Raw genomic sequence first — 22642 nt, forward strand, 5'->3', positions numbered from 1 at the left:
AACTAATCAAAACAAGCTACTATGTTGAAAAATAGGAAATGGACAACTGAATAGACACCAACAAGGATTGTAACGATGAGGCAAGTGCTACAATGAGAAGGACAAAAGAACCCATAAACAGCCTCAGTCAGCAAATGCTTTGTCACAGAACCAAGCAGAAATACAGAACAGTGAAAGACAATACCATTTAAGGATATGAACTAATTTGTAAAACCTTACAAAGGAGGATAGTGGAAGATTATTATGAATATCTCCTCATAATAATGAGAAGCATATATGTAAAAAATGACAAGCAAAAATCTTGTCCTGACACCCAATTAAGTCAGATGTTGCAAAGAGCTTTTAAAAATTTAAGTGGAAAGAGGATAATAAATGAAAGAACTGGAAAGATGTTCAATATTCTTTTAAGTGTCATTATTGATAGTAAAGCCACTAAATTCATACTCTCATAACTCTGGCCTCTCTGTATTACATGAAGAAACAGAAATGGCACAAAAGATGATAAATTGGGGAAAAGTAATTGTACCAAGCAAAATACACAAAGGAAGTCTATGCTGAAAGTGACACAATTTTGAAGATGTTGAAGAACCGATTCTGAAGTCACTTTTTTTCCTCCACTACTTCTCATTTTTATGAGGTAATGTGTTAATATGGCTTATAATTTTACAGTCAGCTAGATGGCAAAGCAGATAGAGAGCCAGGCCTGGAGTCAGGAAGACTCATCTTCCTGAGTGCAAATCTGGCCTCAGACACTTACTAGCTCTGTGACCCTGAGCAAGTCATTTAACCCTATTTGCCTCAGTTCCTTGCCTATAAAATGAGCCGAAGAATGAAATGGCAATCTATTCTAGTATCTTTGCCAAGAAAACACCAAATGGAGTCATGAAGAGTCAGACATGACTGAAACGACTGAACAACAATATAATCTTCTACCATCCTCCTTAGTAAGGAATGATTCTCTCAAAGAAAAGAAATTTTAAAAAGGTGGAGGAGAAACTCGAAAATTATCATAGTAGTAAAGACTGTATTTTTCCTTTTGTTACTATGATTGTTATTTTAGCTTGAGCTTTTATTTAATTGTAACAAGGCAGTCACATCTAATTTCTTGTGTTTTGCATTCCCTTATCTTTGTTCTTTTGAAAAAAAAAATCTGAAGATTGAGTCCAATCTATTGAAACCAATAACAGACTAACACATAAGAAAGTCTCTCTCATCCCCAAGAATGACAGAGGAGCAGTTATCCCAGAAAGTCTGTGCTTTTCGAAAAAGTGCTTGTAACAAATGGTTTGTGTTCAGAAACCCTCTTGCCACATAGACACACTTCTCTCTGTGTCAATTCTTTCTTCACTCTGCCTTGCTCTTGTAAATGCTACATAAACTTTGTAAATTCATAAATACTTTTTCTTTATATAAACTAATCATTGGTCTGAAGAGAAGCCTTCGCTTTTAAAAATTTTCAGTTTTTCATGTTTCATTCTAAGTGATCAAATTCATAATGGAAATAAATTAACAATTGCTTAAATTGAGCTTCAAAAACTTAGATATTTGGGATAATTAGATTTTTTTTAAAAAAACTGAGTTCCAAATCATCTAATTTAATGAGTTTAATGAAATTAGAATATAATCATGAAGAAATTGATAATTATATATATATACATATAAATATATGTATATATATAATTATATGTTTACATAATTCTAATGCTTCATTTTATATGCTATATATATATACACACACACACACACACACATATGCCTATATAATTAATGTATATCTGCATATATAGGATGCATGAAAAAATGAAAATTTCTGAAAGGGTAGTTCATTTCCTCCACTCCTCTGAGATATTAATGCATTATAAATAGTATATATATATACATACATACATATATATATATAGCTGTATAAATATGAATTCATATTTAAAATATAGTGATTTGTCCCCTAAATTTTGAACTGTACCATTTATCTTAATTGTAAATTACATGATGTATATATATGTAAGACATTCATACTAACAAATTCTCTCTCTCTCTCTCTCTCTCTCTCTCTCTCTCTCCCTCCCTCCCTCCCTCTCTCTCTCTTTCTGATCTGGAAGTAGCCATAAATTTATGAAGTATATTAAAGAAAAAAGGATCATCTTTATGAAGATACTAAAAAATTTTTGGATCATAATTTAGTTTTACTTAAAATTAAATTTGGTTCTTTTGGGGACACTTGATATCTCCATTAACTTTACTAGTCTAGGGGACAATTGATTTCTCTATTAATTATATACTATTTCCCATACTCATAGAAATTTGATTAATAATATCTGTGCTGCAATTATAAATATAAAGACTGTGAGAGAATGGAGTAACAGACATGATGAATACTGAGATCTGAAACAAAACATTCTTGTCTCCTCCTTATCTCATAGATTTATAATATCTCATACCCATCTAGAGGCTCTCAATAACTATCTGCCCACCCAATAAGTCCCTAATCTATTCATATATGTGATATAATTACACATAGGACAGAAGAAGCAATCACTGGTGGATAATTTAAGATCATGGTTATTGTTTTTCTACTGATTACTGGTTATTTACACTCATATACATAAATGCAAAAACACACATGAGTATATCTATATGTACATGTACATGTGTATGTGTATAAGTATATGTTTATGTATTTCACTGCTGATAGAATTCTGAATTGGCCCATTCTGGAAAATAACTTGGAATTATGAACAAAACTCACTAAAATGTTCTATTTTTTGAATGAGTGAGCCTACCACTGATTTTTTATCCCAAGGGAGCATGGTGATAGTTAGAAATGTCCCATATTTAATAAAATATTAATAACTATCATTTTTAACAACAAAGAGATGACAAATTATGGATTCAATGATTGGTGAATGACTGAACAAAATGACTTATGTGAGTACAATAAGAAAATTTATAACTCTAAATGTTTGCATAAAAAAAACTGAGGGGGAAAAACAGATCAATGAATTGGGGAAGCAACTAAAAAAACTAGACAAGAACAAATTTAAAATCCTCAATTAAACCTAAATTGGAAATCCTGAAAATCCAAGGAAAGAAGAATAAAATTGAAAGTAAGAAAACCATTGAACTAGTAAATAAAACTAGAAGCCAGTTTTATGAAAAAAAAACAATAAAATAGATAAGCCATTATTTAATTTGATTAAAAAAAACACACGCAATTTGCCAGTATCAAAAATGAAAAGGGTGGGCTCACGACCAATAAAGAGGGAATTAAAGCAATTATTAGGAGCTATTTTGACCAATTACATACTAATAAATCTGACAATCAGAGTGAAATGGATGAATACTTACAAAACTATAAATTGCCCAGATTAACAGAAGAGGAATTAGAATACTTAAATAACCTTATTTTAGAAAAAGATATTGAACAAGGCATCAATTAACTCCCTAAAAAAATTCCCCAGCACCTGATGGATTCACAAGTTAATTCTACCACACATTTAAAGAACAATTAATGCTAATGCTATACAAACTATTTGGAAAAATAGGCAAACAAGGAGTCCTACCATATTCCTCTTAAGACATGAATATGGTGCTGATACCTAAACCTTGAAGAGCAGAAACAGAAAAAGAAAACTCTAGACAAATATTTCTTTGATGAAGACTGAAACAAAAATTTTAAATCAAATACTAGCAAAGAGATCACAGCAATATATCACAAGGGCCCTATGCTATAAGCAGGTGGGACTCATAATGGGAATGCTGAGCTGGATCAACATTAGGAAAACTACTGGCATAACCGACCATATCAATAACAGAACCAACAAAATCATATGATTATTTCAATAAATGTAGAAAAAACTTTTGACAAATATGACACTCATTCCCATTAAAAATTCTAGAAAATATAGTAATAAATGAAGCTTTCCTTAAAATGATATTTAGCTAAAGCCAAAAGCAAGTATTATCTGTAACAGGGATAAGCTACAAGGTTTCTGAATAAGATCAGGGGAAAAGTAAGGATGCCCATTATCACCACTATTATTGTATTAGAAAGGCTAGCTATAGCAATAAGAGAAGAAAAAGAAATTGAAGGAATTAGAATAGGTAATGAGAAAACAAAACTATCACTCTTCACAAATGATAAGATGGTATACTCGAAGAATCTAAACTAAAAAATTAGTTGAAATGATTAACAATTTTAGAAAAGTCACAGGATATAAAATAAACCCACATAAATTATCAGCACTATTATAAATTAGCAACAAAGTCTAGCAACAAGATATAGAAAGAGAAATTCCATTTAAAATAACTGTAGACAATATAAAATACTTGGGAATCTACCTGCCAAGACAAACCCAAGAAATACATGAACACAATTACAAAACACTTCACACAAAGTCAGATCTAAACAACTGAGAAAATATTCATTGCTCATGGACAGATGAAACCAATATAATAAAAATGATAATTCTGCCTAAATTAATTTACTTATTCAGCGGCATACCAATCAAACTACCAAAAGATATTTTATCATGCTGGAAAAAGTAATACAATTCAACTAGAAGAACAAAAGGTCAAGAATATCAAGGAAATTAATGAAAAAAATGTGAAGTGGCCTAGCAGTACCAGATTTCAACCTGTATTGCAAAGCAGTAATCAAAAGAACAACCTGGTGGATCAGGAGAATAGAGTATGTACATTATACATAATGGAAAACAGCCATAGTAATCTTGTGTTTGATAAAAGCAAAGTTCCAGAATTTGGGGGCATGAAATCACTATTTGACAAAAAATTCTGGGAAAACTGGGAAGCAGTTTTGCAGAATCTAAGGTACAGACTAACACTTCACACTGTATACCAAGATAATGTCAAAATTGGTACATGATTTAGACATAAAGGGTGATACCATATAAGCAAATTAGTGAAGCATGGAATAGTCTGCTTGTCAGATCTAAGGATAAGGGAAGATTTTATTACCAAAGAAGAGATAGAAAGCATTACAAGATGTAAAAAATGGATAATTTTATTACATTAAATTAAAAGGTTTCTGCACAAATAAAACCAATGGAACCAAGATAAGAAGGAAAGTAGAAAACTGGTGAAATTTTTTGCCGCAATTTTCTTGGGTAAAGGCTTCATCTCTCAAATATAGAGAACTGAGTCAAATGTATGAGAATATGAGTTATTCCCCAATTCATAAATGGTCAAAGGAAATAAACAGTCAATTTTCAGAAGAAATCAAAATTATCTATAGTTATATGAAAAAATGCTTCAAATCACTATTAGAGAAATGTAAATTAAAATAACTATGCAGTACCACTTCACACCTATCAGATTGGCTAATATGACAGAAAAGGAAAATTATATATGTTGGAGGAGATGTGGGAAAATTGGGACAATAATGCACTATTGGTGAAGTTGTGAACTGATCTAACCATTATGCAGAGCAATTTGGAACTTTGCCCAAAGCGATATAAATCTTGCATACCCAGCAACACCACTACTAAGTCTGTATCCCAAAGAGATCAAAGGAAAAAGAAAAAGACCTCTACAAACAAAAATATTCATAGCAACTCTTTTTATGTTGGCAAAGAAGTGGAAATAGAGGGTATGACCATCAGTTGGGGAATGGCCGAACAAGCCATGGCATATGATTGTGACAGAATATTATTGTGTTATTAAAAAAAAACAATGAACAAGGATGCTTTCAGAAAAAAAATCTGGAAAGATTTACATAAATTAATGCAAAGTGAAGTGAGCAGAACCAAGAGAACAATGTACACACTAACAGTAATACTGTACAATGATCAGCTGTGAATAACTTAGCTACACCCAGCAATAAAAAGATGCAAGACAGAAAAATGTTATCCACCTACAAAGAAAAAAAAAACTAATGGAATCTGAATGTAGCATACTCTTTTTAAATTTTTTTTAAATTATTCTTGGCTTTTTTGGTCTGTATTTTCTTTCACAACATGACTGATATGGAAATGTTTTTTGCATGACTGCATATGTAATAACCTTTATCGAACTGCTTGCCTTCTCAATGAGAGAGGAGGAGAGGGAAGGTGGGAGAGAATTTGAAACTAAAAACTGAAAAAAAATGGAGCTCATTAAAAAAGCATTCCAGAATTCCTAAATATTTACTGATTATCACCTCCAACAAATCTTAAGTGATTGCCTTTAGTGTCCCTGTACTTAACGTCAAAAGCAGGTGCCAAATAATATAACTTCAATCTCAAGCACAGATTGTTACGTTTGTCCTTGTTTCTCAAACAGGATCATGACATCAGGGAAATGATGACATGACTTGCAGTTGACTTTGATTTGAGTGAGGGAGGGATGTGCAAGGTCACCAGTCTCATTTTTTCATCCAGAGCCCAGTGGCCTGATATTCATCAAGACGACTGGAGACTGCCCAGGATGCAATGGGAGATACTGGCCCTTCAAGTTCTCACTTTGAGTGAGGTAACTCCCATTCAGTGAATAGGCCTCTTTAAGAAGTTAATCAAGGGATGGCCCCTTCAATCAAAAACTCAAAAAAAAAAATCAAATTGGGAGGGGAAGACAATCAGGGTTCCCGGCCAAAAGAGAAACAGTTAGTATTTAGTATTTACATTCACTCTGTCAAGCACAGATATTGATTGTGGGGATATACCTTTATAGGGATCTTTATTATTTACAAGTTCAGCTAGGTGGTACAGTGGATAGAGCACCAGGCCTGGAGTCAGGAAGACCTGAGTTCATATCTGACCTTAGGCACTTACTAGTTGTGTACCTCTGGGCAAGTCACTTAACCCTTATTTGCCTCAGTTCCTCATCTGTAAAATGCGGAAACACTAGAGAAGGAAATGGCAAATAACTGCAGGATCTTTGTCAAGAAAACCCAATGTAGGGGTGCAGAGCCAAGATGGCGGCTGGAAAGCAGGGACTAGCATGAGCTCCCCGCCGAGTCCCTCCAAAAACCTATAAAAAATGGCTCTGAACCAATTCTAGAACTGCAGAACCCACAAAACAGCAGAGGGAAGCAGGGCTCCAGCCTAGGACAGCCTGGATGGTCTCTGGGTGAGGTCTATCCTGCACGGAGCTGGGAGCAGAGGGGAGCCGAGCCCAGCCGAGCCCAGCCGAGCCCAGCGTGAGCAGCGCAGATCAACCAGACCAGGAGCCGAGCGGATGGTGCCCTAGCGCCCTGAATCAGTGAGCTGCAGCAGTTACCAGACTTCTCAACCCACAAACACCAAAGACAACAGAGAGGGTTAGTGGGAAAAGCTGCGAGAGTGGAAGGAGTTTGGCGGTTCGGCTACCACCCCGGGGGGCAGCAGAGGTGAGGCAGCTACAGAACTACAGCTGCAGTTGCTTCTGGCCCCAGGCCCACCTGGTGGGAGGAATTAAGTGATGGATCAGAGCAGGAGTGCAGAGCCTGCTGAAGATCTAAGTCCAGTCCGGGTTGGGGATTCTTGGGGAAGGAGTGCTGGTGTGGCAGAGCAGGCGCATCCCCCCCAAACGTGGAACATAGAACTCTTTAGTCTACAAGCAGTCATACCCCGCTGAAAAACTCAAGGGTCAAGTTAGTTGGCTGGGAATAAACACACCCAGATTCAGTCTCACACTTTGAATTCTTTCTTTGGTGACAAAGAAGACCAAAACATACAGACAGAAGAAGGCAACAAAGTCAAAGAGCCTACAACAAAACCCTCCAAGAAAAACATGAACTGGTCTCAGGCCATAGAAGAGCTCAAAAAGGATTTGGAAAAGCAAGTTAGAGAAGTAGAGGAAAAATTGGGAAGAGTAATGAGAAGGATTCGAGAAAACCATGAAAAACAAGTCAATGACTGGCTAAAGGAGACCCAAAAAAATACTGAAAAATATACTGAAGAAAACAACACCTTAAAAAATAGACTAACTCAAATGGCAAAAGAGCTCCAAAAAGCCAATGAGGAGAAGAATGCCTTGAAAGGCAGAATTAGCCAAATGGAAAAGGAGGTCCAAAAGACCACTGAAGAAAATACTACTTTAAAAATTAGATTGGAGCAAGTGGAAGCTGGTGACTTGATGAGAAATCGAGATATTATAAAACAGAACCAAAGGAATGAAAAAGTGGAAGACAATGTGAAATATCTCATTGGAAAAAACACTGACCTGGAAAATAGATCCATGAGAGATAATTTAAAAATTATTGGACTACCTGAAAGCCATGATCAAAAAAAGAGCCTCGATATCATCCTTCAAGAAATTATCAAGGAGAACTGCCCTGATATTCTAGAGCCACAGGGCAAAATAGAAATTGAAAGAATCCATCGATCGCCTCCTCAAATAGATCCCAAAAAGAAATCTCCTAGGAATATTGTTGCCAAATTCCAGAGCTCCCAGATCAAGGAGAAAATACTACAAGCAGTCAGAAAGAAATAATTTGAGTATTGTGGAAACCCAATCAGAATAACCCAGGATCTGGCAGCTTCTACATTAAGAGATCGAAGGACTTGGAATACGATATTCTGGAGGTCAATGGAGCTAGGATTAAACCAAGAATCACCTACCCAGCAAAACTGAGTATCATGCTCCAAGGCAAAATATGGATTTTCAATAAAATAGAGGACTTTCAAGCTTTCTCAGTGAAAAGACCAGAGCTGAATAGAAAATTTGACTTTCAAACATAAGAATCAAGAGAAGCATGAAAAGGTAATCAAGAAAAAGAACAAAAAAAAGAAATTGCAAGGGACTTACTAAAGTTGAACCGTTTTGTTTTCATTCCTACATGGAAAGATGATGTGTATGATTCATGAGACCTCAGTATTAGGGTAGCTGAAGGGAATATGCATATATATATATATATATATATATATATATATATATATATATATATATATATATATATATATGTGTGTGTGTTGTGTATGTATATATATATGTATATGTGTATGTATGTATATATGTATGTGTATATATATAGAGAGAGAAAGAGAGTGGGCACAGGGTGAGTTGAAGATGAAGAGAAGATATCTAAAGGAAATAAAATCTAAGGATGAGAGAGGAATATATTGAGAGAGGGAGATAGGGAGAGATAGAATGGGGTAAATTATCTCGCATAAAAGTGCCAAGAAAAAGCAGTTCTGTAGGACGAGAAGAGAAGGCAGGTGAGGGGGGAATGAGTGAATCTTGCTCTCATCAGATTTGACCTGAGGAGGGAATACCATACATACTCAATTGGGTATCTTACCCCACAGGAAAGAAGAAGGAAGAAGATAAAAAAGGGGGGAATGATAGAAGGGAGGGCAGATGGAGGTGGAGGTAATCAAAAACAAACACTTTTGAAAGGGGACAGGATTAAGGGAGAAAATTCAATAAAGGGGGATAGGTAAGGAAGGACCAAAATATAGTTAGTCTTTCACAACATGAGTATTGTGGAAGGGTTATACGTAATGATACACATGTGGCCTATGTTGAATTGCTTGACTTCTTAGGGAGGGTGGGTGGGAAGGGAAGAGGGGAGAGAATTTGGAACTCAAAGTTTTAAAAACAGATGTTCAAAAACAAAAAAAAAAGTTCTTGCATGCAACTAGAAAATAAGATACACAGGCAATGGGGGGTAGAAATTTATCTTGCCTTACAAGAAAAGAAGGGAAAAGGGGATGGGAGGGGAGTGGGGTGACAGAAGGGAGGGCTGACTGGGGAACAGGGCAACCAGAATATACGCCATCTTGGAGTGGGGGGAGGGTAGAAATGGGGAGAAAATTTGAAAATCAAACTTGTGAAAATCAATGCTGAAAACTAAATATATTAAATAAACAAAAAAGAAAAAAAATGGAAGGTAAGCAGATTGTATACCTTTCACAATTATGAGGTTAAGAGGTGACTTCTACACCAAACAAGAAATAGAGGTGATTCCAAAAGATAAAATTTATAATTTTGACTACATGTATTTAAGGCTCTTGCATAAACAAATTTAGTGAAACTAGGATAAAAGGAAAGTGTGTGACTAAGGAATAATCTTTGTATCAAGTGTCTCTCATTAGGGTCCTATCAATGAATCAATCAATAAACATTTTTTAAGTGGCTACTAAAAAAAAAAAAGAAAAGAAAACCCAATGTAGTGCCAGACATAAATGAACAACTGAACAATAACAAATTATTTACAGATATTACCTTACGAATATTTTCTATTATTTTCTTTTCCACTTCAAATTGCTTCATCCGGCAATGTCTCTTTTCTTCTTCCTCTTGCAACTGTTTTTCTTCTCTATCCCTCTGAGCTCTGAACTCTTCAGTCTCCTGGTTCTCCAATTCTCGCTGTTTGTCCTCCCACGCTGCAAAAGACTGTCTACATCTTTCCTCAACTTCATAGTATCCGAAGCTTATTGTGTCAGTATCATCTATATTCATATTAATATAAACAATATTTTATCTATAAATTCTAAATTATTTAAAATCATTCCTGTTAAAGTCTAGAAATAATTTAATAGGAATGAATGCGCAAAACACATCACTGATATTTGAGTCAAAAGTATTTAAGGAACAAAATAGGGGCTTAAAGTGAATATGAAACTTGAATTGCCATCAGGGTGCTAATGGGGCTTATTGAAAAGAGTTCTAGAACAAAGGAGATCTAGTACTAATTACTTGGGTGACCTTGGTCATGCAATTCATCACATCAGTTTCCTCATCTCTGAAATGAGTGGGAAATGCTAGATAAACTCTCAGGGCTCTTCCAACCCTAACATTCTGAGAATCTGCCTAAAATAGAATGTGCTTAGATATTCTTTATATGTAAAAGTAATAAATTCATAGCTGGCTATACATACCGAAAACCATTTAATTGTGCATCTTATTTTATGTTGAAGAGGAATTAATTTAAGAGTTATAAGGAAGATAAGAGTATATATTTTTAAAGAGCACTAGACCTAGACTCAAAGGGACCTGAGTTCAAATCCTACATCTGACATTTACTACTTGTATGACCTTAGACGAGTCATTAACCCTTCCGAGCTTCAGTTAAGGCCTCTGATTCCTTCTAGCTTTAGAGTCATGATTCTATGATCCTATGAAATAAACTTAACCAGTTAGATTTTAAAAATCCAAACACTATAGCTTTGTTAAGTCTGAATGTCACGAAATATACATACACACATACAAACAGCAAATATGTTTAATTTAGATGTTCTGTAAAATTAGCAACCATGTTTACCAAAGGTACCAAGTACAGTACTTAGAACTTTACCTGAAGAAAGAGGCTCATCAACAGGTAAGTTAAAAAAATTAGGAAGTTGAGCAGAATTAGGAATTTTATCACAGGTTGAATTTATTGGTAATTGTTTTTCTATTTCAAATAGCACCTAAATAGACACAAAAGGGTATCAGTGATTAATGAAAATCTGTGAAAGTCTATGAAAAAACACTTAAAATTCACCAAAAACATTTTATGTAAGATATTACATTTAAAATATGTATTAAAAAGAAAGATTTTGAGACTTCGTAATAGAAAAGTGAACTTGAAATAATGCAATCAACTTGTGCCTTTACAGAACAACTCTGCCTTTTAGTTTTGAAATCTCCATTTGAACAAGAAAATTTGGAATCAATTTCACTTTAAATTTTGATTGATTACCAATCTACAGCAATTTGACAATTGCCTTCTATATTGCCAATGTACGCTCCTTTCCATATGACTCCACCTTCACCTTCTCATTTGCAGATATTTGCCTTAACAGTTTCTAACACTCAATCATAGTGCCTAATTAAACTGCCCCAATACTTTGAATACAGCATTTGCCTTTTCGGCCTTCACCTCCACTCAGTTCCCACTTTATTGTCTCAATCAGGTGACCTTAAGGTCTCGAAGACTATATGAGAAGATAGGAGCACCAGCTCTGGAGTCAGGAGGACCTGAGTTCAAATGTGACCTCAGCACTTACTAGCTGTGTGATCCTGGGCAATCACTTAACCCCAACTGACTCAAAAATAAACAAACAAACAAGTAAATAAATAAATACAGATAAAAATACAGTATAAGAATACAAGGTCTGGTTGGTCCAACTAAATGGAAAAGGAAGCAAGACCCAGTTCAGGCACCAGCACACTTAAGTTTTAGAAGTACATAACAGCTTAGCTGAGTGGTGATGAATTTTTTCAGAACATCTACTAAGTGCCAGAAGAACTATAATCTGTCATTGAAGGAAAAGTCTTCACTAAAAACTAAAAACCAATCATAGATCTTTGAAATAATTATATATTTCTCCTTTCTATCTAATATGTTCTAATATTATTCCTTTTTCCACTTTTTTGCATCTAAGTTTTAATTTTCTATACAAACGTCCCTTTATTAATTAAGTCTAATTGAAGAGGAGTATACCATTTTCCTAACTTTACAAAATAAACAATTTTATCTCTACCTTTACATTATTTGTTTTCCCCTCAGCAACTCATAAAATAATGTATAAATACATAGTTTCCTTTGTTTTATTCATTTTATAATTTAAATTCCCAATATCTGTGTTTCTGATATGCATATGCTGAGTTCAGGTTAATTACATTGCTTCTAGTTATAATCCTAAAATTTAAATTTCAGTTTGTTAAAGTTACATGTCAGAGAAAATAAACTATAATGCAATGTTTTATCTAACACAGCCTTTTTAATCCCTAAAACAATATACTTCAAAGCCTGTAATCAATTTCGTCTTCCCTTATTCGTGGAGACGTCATGATATGGAATCATCAGGCAGATCCAAAATTCTACAGCATGTAACTGAATACCATCAATCAAGTTTCAATAGCATACCTTCTCCTTTAATTCTAATGCACTTTCATGACACTTAGATGTCAACTCATCCATAAAATCTGGAGGATTGTTTGAAACTGCTCCATAACTGGAACCTGAAAAGGGGGAAAATAGCCATAGATCTATATCTACATTTCTCCATATCTATTCAAATATAAGACTACAATTAAATTTTGTTGAGCTATCAAACTTTATTTTTCTATAACCTTAAGGTTTATAATAATATATCATTAAATACATTTTAAAAAGAGGAAGAATGTGAAATAAATGCAATCATTTGAAATTTGGATTGTCTTTACATGTAAAAACTAAGTGAATCATGATTAAAGTTAGTTCAAAACTGCATCACTATAAAATTCTGTGACTACCTAATCCTTGGCTATCTAGCCTAGGGCATATTTCATTAAGAGAATCACCATCTACTTGCCAGTAAAATGGCAGAAATATTTGAAGGGCTAGCATGTATAGACTTACTCAGCATAGTTCCCAAAGGCAAAACTAGAAACCAAGGCTAAAAGTTAAAGGCATCAGGGATAAGTGAAAATAAAGAATAGCTATCTGATAATAGAGCTAACCAAAAATGGAATAGACTGTCTTGTACAGCAGTAAGTTTACAATATTTCTTTTTACAGTATGTGTTCATGCAATGAGAAGATGAGGACCCATCAGGCAATTGTAGGGGGGATATGTACATGCAGTGAGAAGTGACCTAAATAACTTCTATAAACTGTGTCATGATTCTAGAATTCGTTCTATCATTAAATAGCGGTGTGGGTCTTTGGCCAAGTTCTGGTTTCCTCATCTGTAAAGATAAATCGTTTATTCTCATTCCCATCTCTCCATTCATGCGGCCACTTCCCAATCTAGCCTTTTTTCACCTGCTATGGGCAGCAGCCCCATTGGTCTCCCTTCCTCCACTCTGTCCCCTCTTCAATCCCTTCTTTATACAATTGCCAAAATAACTGCAAAAGCACATGAGGTCATGTCACCCCCCTGCTTAAAAACCTCTAGCGACTCCCACTAGAATAAAATACAACTTTTTCACATTTCATGTCCTTCAAAAACTAATGTCAGCCTACCTTTCTTCATTCACTTCAAGTTACTCCCCAACATGAACTCTTCAGTCCAGCCAAACTTCCTCATTTAGGAAATTCTATTTCTCATATCCTCAACTTTACATGGAATATAGAATACGCCTCCAACATACAACCTTCCCACCTCTATTTCTTTGAATACCTGTCTTCCTTCAAAGCTCAACTCAAGCTACACCTCCTACATGAGGCTTCTCCTGATACCTTCCCTTACAAAACAAACAAAAGTGTATTCCTTTTGCATCTAGTTTATATTTACATGTGTATTTATGTATGCATGTATATATGCGTGCATGTATGTATGTACATGCACGAAGCTTCCACCAATAAAAGGTAATCTCCTTTAAGGCAGAGACTACCTCGTTTTTGCCTTTGCATCCTCAGAACCTAGCACAATGTCTGACAAAAAGAAGGTGCTTAATAAATGCTTCTTGAATAAGTATCGATTGATAATCTCTAAAGTCTCTACTAGATCTAAAATTGATTAATTTTATTTGTCTAAGACAATGGTATTATACCTTCTATGAGGCTTTTTTTTCCTATTCCTCTAAAATGCTTTGCTTCTCACTACTAAATGCCTTACAATGAAGTTCATTACATTAATTAGGCTCTTCTTTACATAGTATATTAAGTTATACAAAGTATTTTCAGATACTGCTCTTATTCCTCATTATTATGTGGAGAAAATCCCTGAGTTCTTGAAGGTTATGTCAGTACTAAACTAGCTCTGGTAGGTCACTTGGAAAGGCTTCAAAGGCACCTCTTACCAGGACCATGATGAACTGTCAGTCACCGTGCATATTTATTAAGCATTACTATATTACAGGCACTAGTATAGTGCTAGGGATACAAAAGGATAGAACTTGCCCTCAAGGAGCTCACAATCTGATGGGGGACACAACAAATATGTAACATGTACAAATATGTAACATGTAAAAATATGTACAAACAAGCTATATGCAGGATAAATGGAAGTAATTAAGAGAAGGAAGGCACTAAAATTAAAAGGGGTTGGGAAAGACATCCTGTAGAAGATGGTATTTTAGCTGGGCCCTAAAGGAAACCAGGAAGGTCAGTAGGCAGAGATGAGAAGGGAGAGTATTCTAGGCATGGGGCACAGCCAGAAAAAAAAATGCCCAGAGCTAAGAGATGGAGGATCTTGCTCATGAAACAGTGAGGAAGGCAGTACCACTGGATCAAAGAGTATTTGAAGGGATATGAGGTAGAAGAAGCCTGGAAAGGTGTATCATACATGAGAAGGAGGGCAGGTGGTATGAAGGGCTTTGAACACTAAACAAAGCATTTTATATTTGACCCTGTAGGCGACGGGAAGCTGATGAACTCTAATGGAGTCAATCTCTCTCATCCGAGGACTCATCTAGCTAAGTTGAAAGAAGATTTGCCACACAGTTATACATTTTTTAACCACAAGAACTTATTTGAGATTTAAATTAGATCCAAGGGCTACAAAAATCTCTATCAGTGAAGGGAATGGCCAGTGAAAAATGAAAGATCTTTGCTGTTCAGATAAGCATCTACAAATGCATGCATGTGTGAATATGTGCTTGCATACACTTGTGTATATTAAACACAATGAAATATTCTCATATATCTAAATTTTTCAATTATTCTTCATCACACTTTCGCTTTTCTGAGGCTAAGAATTCTTATTACTTCATCATTAATTCATCCCAAAATTGCATAGAGGAAGAAGAAACATAAACACTATACTCAGGCTTAAAAAATCTAATTTTGTCATCTTTGCCTAAATGCTCCATAATTAGACACTCAGTAACGGAACTAAATATCTTAAGCCAAACAAATGACACATATTAACATTTCCTAAAATATACTTTTCTATATATCATTGTAGCTTTGGCACGAAAATAACGACAAAGTATTTAACATTTAAGGAATAAAAAAAAACACAATATAACATGTTTTAAGAAAAGTATATATCTATTAGCCAGAATTTTATCTAATAATAAAATCAAATGAAATCACTATATAAATGTCAGCTGTCAGTAGTAGTACTACCACTACCACAATTAAGATGCAGTTTAGGTACTCACAAATTAAAGAAGATGTGAAAAAAGAGAGATTTCCGAACAGAACTAAATAATTAAATACAGAGAGGGCATGGCTTTCCTACCCACCACTGAACTGAAAAATGTTATCTCCAAGATCTTTAATGATCTCTTTGCTACCAAACCCAAAATCTTTCCTTAGTCATCATTCTCTTCCTGACTTTGCCACATTTAGGCCTATTGCTTACCCCCTCTTTTTTTTTTTTGCTATTTTCTCCTTGCCCAATTTTCTAACACTCCTTTGTCCTGATTCTCCCCCTACCTGTCAGACAATTCCTCAATATCCTTCTGGGGTTCACTTTTTCCTTCCTCATCCAAAGGATGGGCATCCCCAAAGGCTCTATTCAAAGTTTTCTTCTGTACATATACTCTCTCCCTTGGTGATCTCATCCCCTCCCATGGCTTCAATTATGACCTCTCTGGATGACTCCCAAATCTCTCCATCCAGACCCAATGCTAGATGGAGAGCTCCACTATGATGTTCCACCAGAACCTCATCTTCCTCCCAAAGCCTTGCCTTTCCTCTCGGCGTCCCTCATTCCATTGATGGTGTGGCCATCCTCTCCGTAATCTATAGTCAAATATCAGTCATCTTTGACTCCTCTGTCCTTCCCCCTTACTCCTCACACCCAATCTATTGCCAAGTCTATTGATTCCACCTAAATAGAAGTCTCACATCTATATGTGCTTTTTCACTCCAACACACAATATCCATTCAAGCTTTTATTACTCTCACTTAAATCATTGTAGAAACTAACTCGTGTCAGTACCCCTGCCTACCCTCATTCCTTCACAGATCCACCAAATACAAACTATTTAAATATAAATATGGGGGGGGGGGAAGACGCAGAAGGAAAGGGAGAAGGAGAGGGAGAGTTTCCTTGGATTAGGACTTAGTCTTCCACAATCCAGCTCCGAGAGTATAGTAGTATGGTACCTTCTACAAGTACTCTTATAGAGAAGAAAGTCCTTCATAACAAAAGATCTGAAAAACAGATTGGCCAGTATGAGGGGAGAAAAAAAACTGGGCAATTTTGGGGGGTTTTCCTTTAAAGGGAAGGTTTTGTTTTTCCATACTTTCTGCCTTCACCTTACCCTCCTCCACAAATACATGCTGTATTTTTTTAAATGAGTATTCTAAAAGCTACATCCAGTGCTGGGGAAGAGGGTGATGGGAAGGGGTGGGGGAAGAGAAGCTCATGGGCTATAAGCTAATAAAACATGGCACAATCTGTTCATGCTTCTATTACGAAGAAACAACCCTCCAGCTAAGGGTTCTAGCTGAAACCTGACGCCGCAAATAGAGAAAAACTCCCCAAGCCCTGCCACATGGAACCACAGGTAGCCATACCCAGCAATGACCATAGAACCACAGGAGCAATACTGAGCAACAGGCACTGGGGACCAGCAGAGTGCAACGCCCAAGGAAAATTCTATGCTTCCGACAACCAGGAGGAATGCAATGGCATTTTGAGTTTCTTCCTCCATGTGCCTGTCCATGCCATACATGTCCCTTATGAGAATACATTTATTTCCAAACACTGTGTGGTGTGCATTCTTCCTAGATTGTATGTACATTTGTGGGAAAGTGTTCTCCAAGCTTATGGAAAGAAATGTTTTATTACTACTTTTTAATGCTATTTCATTAAATGAAATATTTCCCTTTGCACTAGTTGTGTTCCTTTGTTGACTAGCAGAGGCAGACATATCAATGGGAGCTCCAGGGCTATGGTGCCAAATAAATATAGAGTATCTCGTCTGAAGGACTCACTATGGATGTCTGGGGTATATTCCCAGCAACTACAAATGAGTAATACCTGGACAAGAGAGTGTGGATTCCCTTTTGCTGACTTAATGGTTTACATTTAAATTTAATCTCTCTGTTCCGTATTGGTACATCAGGTAATTCTGTAGTTTTACCCTCAGGCAGCATGCTGTAGTAAAAGAAATGCTAGACTGGGGATCACTCAGAGTACCCGTGCCCACTCCTATTGTGGTGACTTATTAAAAGTGGGAGCTTGGTAACCCCCCCTAATCTTTCTGAGCCTCAGTTTCCTCATGCATAAAATGAGATGTTTGGAACAAATGACCTATAAGTTTCTTTCTAGATGTAAATCTATGATCTTATAATATTAATTTGCTCCAATAATGGTTGTGTTGTGTTATAAGTATGTGTTATGTCATATATGAGCAGTGAAGCTGAATGCTTTGGAGAAATCTGTCATAATAGGTGTAGAACAATTGACAATAACTAATATTGATGAATAAAAGAAAGTTAACAAGCTACATAATATATGTTGCACAGTGAGGAGAATGCGGGATTTGGTTTAAGAAAGACTTGGGTTCAGGTCTCACCACTTATACTATGTGATCGTAGGTAAGTCATTCATTTGAAAAAAGGATAAACATGCCTATAATATGTATACCTCACAGGGTTGTCATGACACTAAAATAAAATCATAGATAGATGTGTATGTATACACATCCATCCATATACCTATGTATACAATGTATATATGTACATGTTTACCATGCATTATATGCATGTGTGCACATACGAATATATACACGTGTATATATTGTTTTGCAAACTTTAAAGGACTATATAAATGTCAGCTATTATCATATGCAGATAAATATATATCTGTATATATTAACATATCTATATAAAAATAATAATGATTGTAAATACCAATTGGCTGTCTGGGGCAAATCCATTCAGACTTGAGTTGCTTCCTACCACCTGCTTGTCTACTTGGTTTTATATGTTATATTGAACATGTGGCCACAGTGGTGCCATTACTGCTGATATAGCTGGCATGGCGATGAATTAGAAATCCACTGAATCAACACACACTTCATGTATTAAAGCCATTATAATGGTTCTAAATGGTACATATGAATATTGAATAAATTCCTTCAAGGCTCAGCTCAACAGCAACCTTTTCTGTGAAATACTATTCCCACTCCCTGTGTCTTCAAATTTCCTTATCTTATGATTGCCTACTTATGTTGTATTCCCACCTCCAAACCCCATTACATGTAGGTTCCTTGAAGATATTAAGTATTTTGCTCTTATATTCTCTGGTGGTATATGACAGTTTAAAGTTAAGATAGCAATTGTCCCAGTATTTGTCATCAGATACTACTTTGTTATTGGTTTTCTACTTTCTTTGTCCAGGTAGGTTTCGCTGACTTAAGAGTCACTGGAGTGGTTATTCACTGAGAGCTCCCTCTTCTTTATTCCTCCTATGTCACATCGCTCAGACATCATCCCACTTTAAATCCTCCTTCACTACTGTCTCACAGGAGATTTCATGATGCCTTCTTGCCCCGGCAAATCTGTCTACACGCACCCTTGATCCTATCTTTTCCAAAAGATTGTTCCCCTCTATTATCCTCATTTTCTCACTATTCTCCAACCTCTTCCTGCCTGCTCGATTGGTTTTCTGATACCTATAAACATGTTCATTTCTTTAAAAACAAAAACACAACTCTCGCTTGATTCAACCATCCCTACTGGCTATTGCCCTATATCTCTCCTCCCTTTTGTGGCTTCAATCAGCCTCCACTTCCTTTCCTCTCTTCTAAATCCCTTCCAATCTAGCTTCCAATCTCATCATCCAAGTGAAACTTTTTCCCTCAAAATTACCAAAGATTTCTTAAACATCGTATATCACAACCTTTTCTCCATCTTTATACACTATCAATCACCATCTTATCTTTGATACTCTCTTATCTCTAAGTTTTCAGGACATTATTCTCTCCTGGTTCCTATTATACCTGTCTGACCGCTCCTTCTCAGTCTCCTTTGCTTGATCGTCATCCAGGTCATATCCACTGACCATGAGTGTCCCCCCAAGGCTCTGTCCTGGGCCCTCTTCTCTTCCTCTATACTATTTCACTAGTGACCTCACCAGATCCCATGGATTCAATTGTTATTTCTATGCTAATGATTCTAAAATCTAATTATCCAGCTCTAAACTCTTTCTTTATCTCCAGTTTCATGTCTCCAACTGTCTTTTGGGAACATCAAACTGGATATTGTATAGATGCCTTAAACTCCGTGTGTCCAAAACAATTGTCTTTCCTCAAAAAAAATTCCATTACTTGTGAAAATACTAGTATCTTCCCTGTCCCCCAGGCTATCAATCTAAGTGTCATCCTCTATTCCTCACTGGTACTCACCCCCATATCCTACCTGTTGGCAAGTACTGTCCTCAATCGCTTCACAGTATCTCTCTTGTAGCCTCTTCTCTCCACTGGCAGAGCCACCACCATGTTACAAGCCTTCGTCACCTCGCACCTGAACTATTATTATCATTGTCTCCCTGCCTCAAGTCTTTCCTCACTTCAGGTCATCCATTCTCCACTCAGCCACAAAGTGATCTTCTTAAAGCACAGGCCTCACCATGTCACTTCCTTCTTCAATGAACACCAATGAGTGGCTTCCTATAAAATACAAAATCCTCTGTATGGCTTTTAAAGCTCTTTACGAGCTGGCCCTTTATACCTTTCCAGTCTTTTCACATTTTACTCCCCTCCACGTACTCTGCCATCCAACGACAGCAGCATTTTTTTGCTGTTCCTTGAACACATTACTACGGCTCCTGAATGGACCTTTTACTTGGCTGTCCCCCATGTTTGGAATGTTCTCCCTCCCTTTTCTTCCTCCTGGCTACAGGGGCTTCCTTCAAGACTCAAATCAAATCCCATCTTTTACAAGAGGCCTTTCCAGGTCTCCCCTGCCTCCCACTACTAAAAGCTTCATTCCTTCCCTGTGAGATTCCTCCCATATACCTTGTATGCATGCACGTACATACAGTTGTTTGCATATTATCTCTCCCATTAGAATGTGAGCTCATTGAAGGCAGTGACTGATTTTGCCTTTCTTTGTATCTGCAGCTCTTACCTAAGTGTCTGGCATTGTCCAATACATAGTAAGTGCTTAATAAAATGTTTGTCAACTGACTGATGGAGGGTCTTTCCTGATTTGTCTTTACCTCAGTTCTCTAATTTATCCTCATTTCAGTCTCTTCCAGGAGTTAGCATATCCAGAGCCCTTGGCTTTTAGCCACCTGCTATGACTCTACCAGTCCGAGAGGCCAAGGGTACAAAAAAAGCAGATGACTTTAAAGGAATATTTCTCAATATTTCACCAGACCATGCAGCCTATCCTGATGGCAAGGGGCAGAGACTGAGTCTGGAGGGTAGGTGGGGATTCAGTAACTAAGAGAAGAGGGGAGGGCTCTGGAGGGATTGCTCTACCACATCTAATCTGCAGCTTACCCTGTGTGTGAATTACCCCATACTGCTTCCTTCCCCTGTGCTTCAATTACCTTGCATGACCTTGCAATCACACTGTTGTTACTCATAGTGACTGGTAAATAGGTTTTCCTTCCCAGGAATGCTGGGCAATTCTCAGAGGGGTAGGATATATTTACAACACCTAGTGCAGTGCTGTCTTAATAGACGTTTGCTGAATTGGATTGGTTAGTTATGAAGAGCAGATTTAAACAGATAATTTTTGCAAAATTGTATTTTATTCTTGTAAAATGTCAGGGAAATCATTTAATACTTAAGTGAAACCTCTGCTTACTTGAAATGTCAGTATCTTCAAAGTCCTGGAGAATAAGATTTTCAGCATTTTTACTCCGATTCTTTATGACATTAATACAGTAAATAACTGATTCAGGCAAGTCTTCTTCTCCCTAAAAATGGTAATAGTAAAATCAAATCAAAAAATGTTTCTTAGTAAAACTATATGCTGAGCATTCACTGTTCCTTTCAACTCTTTCAATTTTATGAGCAAATCTTCATTAAGAAATTACTCTTAAATGCATGCCAAATACGATGGGGGTTTTAAGGAGGCAAAAGCTTTGTTTATGCATTGATTTTTCATTTCCAGGTGCTTCTATATTTCTACAAACAGAAAATTTGAAACAGAATTTGGGCAGAGACTATTCTCTAATATGTTTACTAAAAGGTGATTACATTTGTACAACCCAATTACATGCGATTCAATTTATCCCCTTTATGATTCAGTTTACATTCTCAGTATATTTATTTCTTCTTTACCCTCTGTGTTCCTCATGGAATTAAAGCTTCTAAGTCCTAGCTTGAGTTTCCTCTTCTAACCAATTTCTATGGAATTGCTTTTGTCGATCCCTGCCCCACTCTACCCCCTTTTTTCTGTTATGCCTCACTCCCAGAAGTATCAACACACAAGGGAACAATTTACATATTTAATGTAGCAGAGTAGATTTCAAAGTTCCTCTACATGGTTTAACTGAACTGCTGAAAGATTTTTCCATTGTATTTGCATTATATATGCAACTCCTATAAGTGAAGTGTTCAGCTCATAATTTCAATATTTACTATTCCATGATTTAGAGAACATATTTCCTATAAATTCTTTTCTATACTAAGATATATTTAATTTACTGTCTAGTGAAATTCCTTGTATTTTGTAAAAATTGACAAGAGTGAGACTACAATAATCTACTACAGAATACTTGAAATTGAGTAGAATTCTATATGAGTATTCTTAACCCTACCCACTCCACTACCCCGCACACAAAGGAGGTTTAATTAAAAAAGTACTTTGTTATGAGGCCGTCTTGTCTACAAGGTAATTGCAAAACCTGAACTACAATTCCATTACAAGTTTGTGTTGAGGCTTCTTAAAGGATTTT

The 22642-nt window shown here is 36.1% G+C and overlaps 1 protein-coding gene across 1 annotated transcript in view; it reads right to left on the reverse strand.

The window, feature by feature from the left end:
• The window catches only part of LRRIQ1 (leucine rich repeats and IQ motif containing 1), a 253197-nt gene that overhangs the window by 228971 nt on the left and 1584 nt on the right, over window positions 1-22642 (reverse strand). Inside the window, exons 2-5 of the mRNA XM_036760717.1 lie at window positions 21547-21648; window positions 12770-12864; window positions 11213-11327; window positions 10141-10367 (exon numbers count right to left, since the gene is read on the reverse strand). Coding sequence (XP_036616612.1) covers window positions 10141-10367; window positions 11213-11327; window positions 12770-12864; window positions 21547-21648 — 539 coding nt within the window. The remainder of the gene's footprint in view (window positions 1-10140; window positions 10368-11212; window positions 11328-12769; window positions 12865-21546; window positions 21649-22642) is intronic.

This window comes from Trichosurus vulpecula, chromosome 5, assembly GCF_011100635.1.
Source record: "Trichosurus vulpecula isolate mTriVul1 chromosome 5, mTriVul1.pri, whole genome shotgun sequence".
Lineage (NCBI taxonomy): Eukaryota > Metazoa > Chordata > Mammalia > Diprotodontia > Phalangeridae > Trichosurus > Trichosurus vulpecula.